General features: G+C 38.8%; 1 protein-coding gene across 3 annotated transcripts; it reads right to left on the bottom strand.

The window, feature by feature from the left end:
- Window positions 1–6,629: 6,629 nt before the first annotated feature.
- LOC106639033 (uncharacterized) lies at window positions 6,630–10,171 on the bottom strand. 3 transcript variants are annotated; one of them, XM_089588472.1, is made up of 8 exons: window positions 10,088–10,171; window positions 9,134–9,608; window positions 7,963–9,051; window positions 7,672–7,850; window positions 7,423–7,606; window positions 7,216–7,362; window positions 7,015–7,123; window positions 6,630–6,951 (listed from the first exon to the last, which is right to left on the bottom strand). In XM_089588472.1, exons 2-8 carry the CDS (start codon window positions 9,572–9,574, stop codon window positions 6,791–6,793), a joined length of 2,310 nt encoding a protein of 769 aa, XP_089444598.1. In that variant the 5' UTR covers window positions 9,575–9,608; window positions 10,088–10,171; the 3' UTR covers window positions 6,630–6,790. The 3 variants fall into 3 exon arrangements, with proteins under 3 accessions (XP_089444598.1, XP_089444600.1, XP_089444599.1); XM_089588474.1 differs by having other exon boundaries at window positions 7,015–7,120; XM_089588473.1 differs by lacking the exon at window positions 10,088–10,171 and adding an exon at window positions 9,976–10,014.
- Window positions 10,172–10,434: the final 263 nt, after the last annotated feature.

Genomic DNA, 10,434 nt, shown 5'->3' with positions numbered 1-10,434 from the left:
GTGTTTAAGTATTACGAAACCGAGCGCTATCGCTAAGCGAAAAAGAAGAGAAGGAAAAAAAAAAAAAAATAGAAAACGAATAATCGCGTACTATACGCTCGACACGGCCGTGTGGTACGAAAGGTTGATTACCATATAGACAAACAGTCAAGCGTTCCATATTATATATATACTTGGGTGCATTTGAAAATAGTCATGTATATATACGCGCAGGTCTCGAGATTTCTTATCAAGACTGGTTTGTTAATGTTACACGTGATACGTAGTAAAAACGCAAAGTGAGCGCAGTAAATAAACATACATATATCCGAAAGGGTTTTACGGAAAATCAAGGTATATACGTGTACATTGGGAAAAACTTTTTTTTTTTTAAATCAGATAAATCGTGTGATCGGCGCTACGAGAAGAAGAAAAAGAAAAAAAAGTTGAAACGTCAAGTGTCTTTAATACCGATTTCTTTTTCATCGACTCTCAGGTGTAAGTAAGTGTACGCCCGACGACTGGATTTTCTAATTTATCACCTTGTTGTTATAAAACTCTCGAGTCACGGATTTTCGAAAGTTTCCTTTGCCTCCTCCCCTATACACACTTGCGGCAGTAAAGTGTATATACATGTATGTAAACGCGGAGGATTATGTATATACATGTATAGTTTTTCCAAACCGAAGAGGAGGAGAAGCCACAAATCTCGTACTCCCGTGCACCTGTCAGGTAAAACAATTACGCCCCCCACACAACACTGACGGCCGTGTGCATTACACCTTAACAAACTTTTTCCTCTACTTTTTTTTTTTTTTTTTTTTTTTTTTCCCCTCCCTAACCCAGGACGTGTACCTGTATACATGCATTGTCCATTGCACCTTTGAAGAGTCGAGGGGGAAAAAAGGGAGCGTATAATATACAGGGTGTACATGGGAATACGCATCCCTGCGAAAACTCTCGAGACCTGGAAAATTCTGGGGAGCCGGGTCGATTTTGACACCTTGAAGTCCCTTCTTTGTTCGCCACCTGCCTTCGGCTCTTTTATTTATTTCCCCCTGGGCGAGATTTTCCGAAGCTCACGAAGGTCGACCAATACATACATACACATACAATACACGTACAGAGTTTAGGGAGTGAGGGGGGGGGAGGAGGGTAAACAACAGACGCTGTGGGCGGTGAAATCGGGCTGCATGGGAAATATGAGGTTTCGGGGTACTTGCGTGGGGTTTTTGGTCAACCTATTTGCTGGGAGTAAAATATATACATACATACGAGTTGCAGGTTGTACGATTACTTAGAGACACCACTCGTTATAAATTTGTTACATTGTTGACGTTGCAATTATACAAGAGTATACCAAAGCGGAGCTGTTTTATTTTTTCACCAAATGTGTCAACTATACAAATTATAAGATCCACGTTGTATGGGCAATTCAAGTGACGTAAAATCATTTGTTACGGAGGAGCTGTTGTACAGGTCAGTGAGTACAGTAGCTCTACCAAAAGGATGTACCTATATAATATAGCGGGGCTTAAAACTCAATTTCTACCAAAAACCGTAAACTCTCCCCTACTAATGCACTATAGTTGGGTAATTTTTCTTTTTTTTTTTTTTACATCTCACGAATATTCATAGTACAAAGACTGTAGATTTTTCCAAGTAACCCCTCCAAGATCCACGAATTTCTCTAATGATCTGTCCCTTTGCAATTGCACTCAAGTGATACACGTACAGCGTCCAATTGAGCGATTCGGGGAATGCGCTTCTATGCAAGTGCACATCTTCTAGTAAATCGTCGCTCCTCTCCGCGAACAGAAAAATGACGACTCGCGACTAATAAATACGTACGAATCTCTCGGTACTCCATGTTACGAGGGTTGGGGGGTGGGGGGCAAAAGGATGATGAATGACAGATTGGTGTGGACGCGAGTTGCGAGATCTTTCTGATGATGCGTGTATTGGACAATCGGTAGAGAACAGCAAGCTGGTCGGCTTAGTTGAGTGTGGGACTCGTGCACAACTAGACCAAAGAGTGTTTCGTTCGTGGCACGAGCTTTGACAGAAACAAAAATGCCCATTAAAATTACTGACGCAGACGTACCGAAACTAAATTAACCCTGCAAAACAAACGTATTAAAAAGGAACAATTTTTTTTTTTTTTTGGTGGATCGTCGTATCGGCACTATTTTTAAATAACCGCGTGGGCGTATGACGCGTCATGTACGCAAACTACACCTAAGTCGTTTACAGTAAGAGCGTTGCAATCGACTTTCGCGGCGAGGATTTTGTATATGCATCTCACACGCGTGACGCACACGAGAGGCGGATCGAACTTTCCACGAGCCGGCACACTCGGATTACCGTAACGACGTCCGCCAGAAAAAACACCTCTGCGCCTTTTTTCTGACACTCTCTTTTTTTCCCTCTCGAGCGAGAGCTCGCAGGTTTTTTTTTTTTATGTACATAGGTGACGTTGAAAAACGAAAATGGGAGAAGAAAAAAAGCAGAGGAGAGAGAGAAAAAAAACGAGTTTGGAAGGATGAGGGTTTTGCTGTTTTTCTTTCGTCCTCCCCGTTTAGTGGTCGGCCAACGACGCGCGATGGTCTTCCGCATTGGGCTCGAGATTTTTCGACCCGCGGCTCGTGCGTTGATCTGAAAGTGGGTTACACGCGTAAAACCGAGGGGACCCCCCCTTTGGCTCTGTACAATAATGCATGCTCGTGTTTTATACTTTTCCTTCCTTTTGCTCCGAAAGCGAGCAGGGCTACAGTCCATGGCTTGCCGATTTTTCTCCAAATTAACGACTCTCGGATGTTTTCAACTTAGATTTTTGCGCCCCAAAGTGTAAATGATGTAATTTAATTTTGTGATGATTATAACTTGTATTGCAAAATCAATGTGTCCGGCTCTTACGCGCGAAATAGAAATCGGAAATCCCAGTGTGCACGTGACCGCGTGTGTTTTCTGCCGATCGGCAGGTGAAAATTGACCTTTCGCAATATCGGTGGTGAACGCGGGCGGGAGAGTACAACATGTTTGCAATTCAAAGCGGCTCTTTGGGCGTGCGAAAATCGACCCACATCTCGGTGACGATGACGAGGTGTGTGTCGAAGATCGACCCCTTTCAAGCCTCTCGAGTTTGCCTTGACGGGTGTAGGTAATCGGAGAACCTGCGACGGGAGTAGTTTAACGGAAGTGACTTTTTTTTTTCATGAACTACGACACTCGTGATGGTGGACACACTTTGCGCGTAATTTCTTTGATTGTGGAATACCAAAGATTTGACTTTCCGATTGAAGTTGAACTTCTTATGTTACAAATAAAATAATTTTTAAAAAAGAACTGACATGTTTCTGCGATTTCGCGTGAAAGGGTATCCTCGATCACATCACGAATAAATAAACGCCAATGGAAATTATTCCCATTTCTCTCGTAATATGAAGTGGAACTTTGTTTTTTTCTTCAAAAAAGTGAGCGATTACGATTCAGCTTATAACGCGTTAATTGTTTTTTTTTTTTTTTCAATGACGCGTTTTTTGTGTAAAAATAAAACGTCTCCACGATCACACAACCCTGCAGTTCCACTCGGTTGAAAGTACATATTTCGAGAAAAAAGAAACTATGGTACAAAGGCTGACGCCCGCAAACAGTGGAATGAAATAAAGGGACACTCGCGTCCGGCTCTATACCTGGAGACAACCGTACGGTAATCCATACCGATTTTTGCGTTCGGCATACTTGTAAGAGCCATCGACGCAGCGGCTCTTGACTACAATGGTGCATCGACGGCCGTGAGCTTACTTCTCTCTGCGACATAAAATCCGTGCGAAACTGCGCATTTTTGTACTCGTAACTTCACAAAAGACGGTGCTCATCGTCAAAGAAAGATCTGACTCTTTGGCACTGACCCACACGCGCTGACCGGCAGCACCAACCACCGGCTATACAACTAAATACCCACACCTTGACGTGTAAGCCTATACTGTACACATATGCAGTTTGGCCCACTTTGGTGGGCGCCGTCATCGCGAAATATGTATATACGCGTGTGGTCGGTGTACGGCTTCGCGGTACACGTATAATATCTTTATCCGGTGATGATGCGCCCCGTGTCTCCGGTTATTTATTTATTTATTTATTTTTTTCCACTTGCAAAATGTTGGGTGTCAAGGAAAAGACGAGGGTATGTTTTTTCAAGTGCGCAGGTATATATTTAGCAAAATGAAAGTAGGCATACATGGCGCGAGAGGATAGGGTTGCGACGTATTTTCGCACGTCCCGGGTGCCATTATATTGTGCGGATGTCGTAAATTTTTACGACGGCATGGGTATATGATGGGTACCAACCTGTGCTTCCTATGACTAAGGATTTCCGTGGTTAACATGGGGGGGGGGGGCTCTCGTAGGTCTAATCCGCCTTTTGTTTGAACGAGCGAAGGGTTCTTTGAAGTGTCATTTATTTATTTATTTCTCAACTACTGGTTGGTGATGTATATTTATTGTGCTTCAAGCGAGTAAAATTAACCATGGATACATTGCAAATTAGTATACATTTATTATGCAGTATAAAGTTTTTTTCTAACATATTTATGCCATGGTACCATAGACAGAATGCAATTGAATTTTTACCATCGCCTATTGTGTGCTGTTACTCCAAATGTAACTCCAATGCTTGGTTGCATAAAACATAGCAAGTCAACATTATAAGGTACAAGTGGAAATCGATTTTTGATACAAATGCCGTGGAAACAAACAAGGCGAGAAACAGTCAATAAAATCTATTATTTAAACATCTTGATCGTCGTTTCTGAGAAATCTACAAACAAACAAAAAATTGATGATCTGACAATGTTTAGTTGGTTTAGTAATTGATTTAATGCAATTAAAACCAAAAAAAGAAAACATTGTTTTACATTTACGTTATTAATAAAAAAAAAAATAAAAAAATGTATGTACACACATTCATATGTATATATTTATCTTGTTACAAATGTAACGAAAAAGAAAATCTTGATCGGCAATTCAGATACACAAAGTGGAACAATGTGACGAATGTAAATGATTCGTGCGCGTTTTATACGACGTACAGTAGCGTAAGTATATAGCAGTGAGGCCTTGGCGAAAAAAAAAAAAAAAAAAAAAAACACCAGCGGCACGCCGAGACAGAGAGATACAAGTACACATTGTAATAAGTATGGCTCAAGAGTCCTAATTGTCGCAGTAGCGATATCGCGCGTCATTAATCTCGCGAGGCGTCGTCGTCGGCATTGGCTTCTTGTAAATATTATTATCTCGAATCTCTTGCACTGTAAGTTTGATGAAACTAGATATGGTATTTATAATATATGCTTGTCTTGCCTGACGCGAACGAAGGACTTGAACTGTTACGCACGTTTATGACATCGCGTGCAAACAATATACGCACTTCCTCGATTTCGTGTACAAAAATAGGTAATCTGTTACCGATTTTTCGCCTAAATTCAGCTACACGATCGATTTATCTCTCCAGAGCCAAATGACCCACTACGAAGTATCGTACGTAAATCATCGTTTTCTATGTAGCTGTACACCGCAACAAGCCGAGCCTTAACGATCAAGGGAATCGTGTACAGAACTTCCTCCTGCAGCTCAAAGTCGTATCGGATCGGAGAGTAAAACCCGACCCCACAAACATACGTGTACAATATATATGCATAAGAGAACCTCACATGTACAGCCAAGAGAGTAATCCAGAGACGAGCGCATAATATCATATCCAAGTATACTTATGTACACTTATAGCGAGCAGCGATGATGATGGCCTTAGGCTGTCGGTCACTGACACTGTTTCTTAAACCAGTGCGCTACTGCTCCCTTGCGCTCCTATACTCGAATACTTGTGTTTCCTCTCACACAGCGGCATCGTCTTCTTCGCTTCTTATAATTATACATTCCTTCTTTAGATATACTTGCATTATATATTTATATGAAAAAATTACACACGCATCTCCGTTTGCGTGCGAAACCGTGTCGTGTATGTACGAATCTGTAGGCTTACGTGTGTAGTATTATGGGTAGAGGATATGTTATACCAAGAATTTTCTTTTATGATTTCTTTTGTATTAAAAATGAAAAAATTGATTATTTCGAGAAGCACAAAGCGAAAACGCTTTTTTATCTCTAAAATGTCCTATTGCCCTTTAAACTTGAAACAGAGACGGTGTAATTTTGTTTTCTACCAAAGCTTTAATACCACCACATAAACTTAACACCAATAGAATTTACCATGAACTATAACTACACTGTTTAGTTTGAAATTAAATAAGTTACCAATCCCTTTTTTCCTTTTTTTTCAGACCACGGGGCATCTGATCGGATTGTCAATAACTCAAATGGTAAGTTAGATTTATAAATTGCATTTCTTTGTGGGGAAAAAATAACCGAGAAGCAGTACAGAGAAATAATGAAAAAGAAAATGAAACTGCTGCCGATTGATTAGTACAATTGTTAGTGCATATTTTTTGGGTGAATGAGGAATCTGCGTTTAAATTAAATTGTTTTAAAAAAAAGATATAAATGCACGAGCCGTTTCTTCGTGTAGAATTAAAAGACACATCACGTATTTAAAAAAAATATTTATGCAATGTATGTACAATGGTTGTATACACCATTGCTCTATAAAAGAGCAAAAAGTAGTTCATTATAACTATGATAACCATAGTGGGGTAATCTTAACCAATTATATAAATAATTAAATATCTTGTAATAATTCAAGTTGCATATTACGACACAATCTTCTTCATTTCTCAATAACGGACTGATTGATCCATCATTCAAGTGGGGTTTCCCAACCGGCACTCGACGTTCTTTTCAATCTCTTGGAATTAAGATGCTTGAAATAGTGACAATCGCGATTTTCCACACCAAAATACTTAAGCCTGATATCCGGCGATATGTATTTCTGCCATGCTGTCAATTCCTGCACACTTTCTGAAACCCCCAAAAATTAGCTTTATAAATACACTTTAGAAAAATTGCCAAAACAATGAGTACCTTGAGTCAAGTATAGAGTCTCCGACCTATCGTCAGTGTTGTTTGCAGGAATACTATCAATTTTGTGATAATTTGTCCCTTGCTTTTGCGCTGCTGCAGCCTTGACCTGCTGTGCGAAAATTGAAATAAAAGTTTTGCATGATCCTACATTCAAAAATTTCATTAGCTGGGTAAAAATTATTAACTAATCTTGGATTCCACCTTATTTTTCATTTTTAATGCTTGCTTCCGTTTTTCCAACTCTTGCTCTTGGCGTTTCAGTTCAGCAAGTAATCTTTCTTGCTCCTCCTGATCTTGCAGACGCTGCAAGCGTATCAGCTCTTCCTGTCTTCGCTTCTCTTCTTTCTCCTGTAACGATTTCAAATAGTTTTGAGAAGTGCATGCAATAAATTTATTAACAAAGCATACCTGTGCCCTCTGCACTTGAAGCAAGCGTCTTCTCTCCATCAGTACCTTCTGTTTGTCTTGCATTTGCTGGGCTAACTTTGCTTTTTCTTCCTTTTCTCTCTTAGCTTTAAGCCTTTTCTCAAGCTCTAATTTCTCTTGAGCTTCCCTAGACAACTTGTTTCTCAACTCTTTTTCTTCTCTTTTTCTAAAACAAATTCCATAGATGTCCAATGTTACAACTGCTGCAACTTACAGAAATCATCAAAATACCTTTTCTTTTCTTCGGCGTCGAGTTTAAGAAGCGCTTCCCGCTTTTGTCGCGCATCTTCGTTATGGGCGTGTCTTTTTTTTTCTTCAGATGCTTTATTTACAGAATTTGAAGATGATTTTGTTGCTTGAATAGGCGCGTCAACGCGCGTTACATTATCTACACAAGATCTGTTTAAAAGCTACACATCGAGTTTTGTCATTTTAAAATTTAAATAAACAAACAGTTGAATGAAAAAAGGAATAAAAAATTATTGTCTAGTAATTATGAGGCAATTGTTAAAAAAAACTTACGATATTAATGACAGTTTGAGCTTTAGAGGGCGTGAGTAGGTGATTTTTACTTGTTAAGATTTGTCCGAGCAAGAGACGTCTTTTGCAGTATGGATTAGCTTTTAGTTGACGTTTTTTCTCACATTTTTCACTTATACTTTGTACTTCTGTAGGGCTTTCAAAAGTTTCAGCTAGGGCACGTGTATTTTTTCTAGTATTTTTTGCCACACACCCAGTTTCAACTTTTTTTGGACTAACAGCAACTTCCTCAAAAGCTTGGACTCTCTTTTTAACAGAATTTGGGGCATAAGGATTAAATAGTACCTTTGGTTTGTATCCAGATTTGACCTCGCATATCGACTTTAAGCCTTTTTGCTTAGGTGGAGTACCTTGAACTTCATCTACATCACTCACCAAGAAGCTATTATTAAAGGTAGCATTGCGCCTTTGCAGCAATGACTGACGTCCTTCTGGTAATGCATTATCTGTATTACGATGATTAACTTGGCTCAAACGTTTTTTTTGTTCAAGAACTATTATGCTCTTTGATGATCCTCTTGAATTTTTCAAACCTGCCGAGGCTCCATCATCTTGAGAAACTCTTGTTTCTGACCTATTCCGGCTAGTATTATTCAGCATACTAAGTTCTTTAAGTACAGTATTTGTAATCATGAAAGTCTGGTTCGCCGACTTTTTGAAGGAAGGCAAGGGTTCTATCAAAACAGTCGCATAATTAACTCTGCTTTGTTTTTTCTCGCAGTTTGTATTTCCGATGGGCGTGCCTGTTACATCTTTGTTTATTGCAGCCAAACTTATATCAGCATTATTGACACCCACAGATCCATTAACCTGTCTTGTATTAGTGTTTTGTTCCTTTGAAGACGAATATGTAAGGCGTAGTCTCTTGGAGGCACGCTCAGTTGGTTTTTCAGACATTGAAATGGAATCATGATCCGTATCCTGACCATTCAACTTACGTTTGTGCGACTCTCTCTTTTTTATTTCTTCAACTATTTGATTTTTCTTGTTCAAACTCATTTTCATTTGCTCAGAAGGTCTGACATTTTCACAGCTTCCAAATGATTTCTTGGAATTTCTTGCTTCACTTTTCTTGATGGTTTTAAGTATAGGAATATCATTACAAGACTCATGCATAAAATTAAAAAATACATATAAAAGCAACGAAACTTACCTTCCTGGTTAATAACTCATCATCCTCTTTGGATGGCCTTCTCAATTTGTCATTTATGTGTATCGACTGCTGCATTTTTATTTTATCAGTCGCCTTTATGGATGCTCCTCTTTTTGCTCTACCAGAGCAAGCATTAGATACTTCCAAAATGAGCTCTGTGTTGTTGCAAGCGGAGGACAATGAGAGGAGTTCTATTTCTTCATTTTCTGGAATCATTTGAATACTGCTGCTTATGTTTCTTATGTTCGAAACATTTGGAGTTTTTGCAACTACTATCAACGAGCCAGATTTCACTTGAGCAAGCAGATCTTTCATGTATTCCCTCACGTCTTCCTCGGAATCTTTCATTTGCTTTGATAAATTACTCCTTTCCCTACAAATTTGAACAAAATCGCTCTGCATCATCTGAATAACCGTACTCTTGTCCATCATGACCGGCATGATTTTGTAGGATGTGTGCACAAAACTCTGAACCCTGAAGCACATAAAAAAAATGAGAATTAAATAAGTTGAGATCCAATAATGTCCACGATAAAAAAATAAAGATTCGCAGTTAACTTTGCCTGCTCTAAAGTAAAGTCTGAATCATCTGCATGTTTTTTAGTCAAGACAAACTGTAAACTTGTTTTGAGATGACGGTAAACAAGGAAACGTCTGGTTTTTAGGTTATGGCACCTTGATAAAATTAACTCTAACCTATGCAAGCAATGGGAAACCCCCTTAAAAATAATTAATTATTATCATCTATGATACTGATGACATTTTCTATGATTAGTCTGAATCGTCAAAATATTAGATAACTTATATCATTCGAGAGCAGAATGTTAAGTATATATACCAACAGTTAAATCGTGTGTCAGGATAGCAGACTTCACCGAAACATCGGTTTGGAAATGTTGAACCATCTGAGGATCGAATGAGTATAAATAACGATGTAAAGATTAAACAACTTACAAGTAAAATTATTGTTGCGGCTGCACAATATTGTTTTTTCGTGAGGACTTGAATGTGACTGTTAAAATCTAAAGTGCATGTGTAAATAACGTAATGTAAACAAGACATATATGCATACAGGCTCGCGGCAAACATATAGGAAGTACCAATACACTGACAGCCACGTGAAATGTCACTATGAAATGAGCCAACTGTCAGGTATTTTAGTTAATTTATCACTATAACCTCAGTATATATGGTAAAAAAGTCTAGCAAAACCAAAAATTAATTTGACAATGATAACAGCAAACTGAAAAAAGTTTTGCACCGAAAAATGACTGTGTATTACTTTATTGGCAAAAAAAGAA

Source organism: Copidosoma floridanum, unplaced genomic scaffold, assembly GCF_036245765.1.
Source record: "Copidosoma floridanum isolate Cflo_tuat_1 unplaced genomic scaffold, Cflo_Japanese_pri ptg000007l, whole genome shotgun sequence".
Taxonomy (NCBI): Eukaryota; Metazoa; Arthropoda; class Insecta; order Hymenoptera; family Encyrtidae; genus Copidosoma; species Copidosoma floridanum.
The sequence above is the reverse complement of the archived record's forward strand: the minus strand, read 5'-3'. Positions and strand labels throughout refer to the sequence as shown.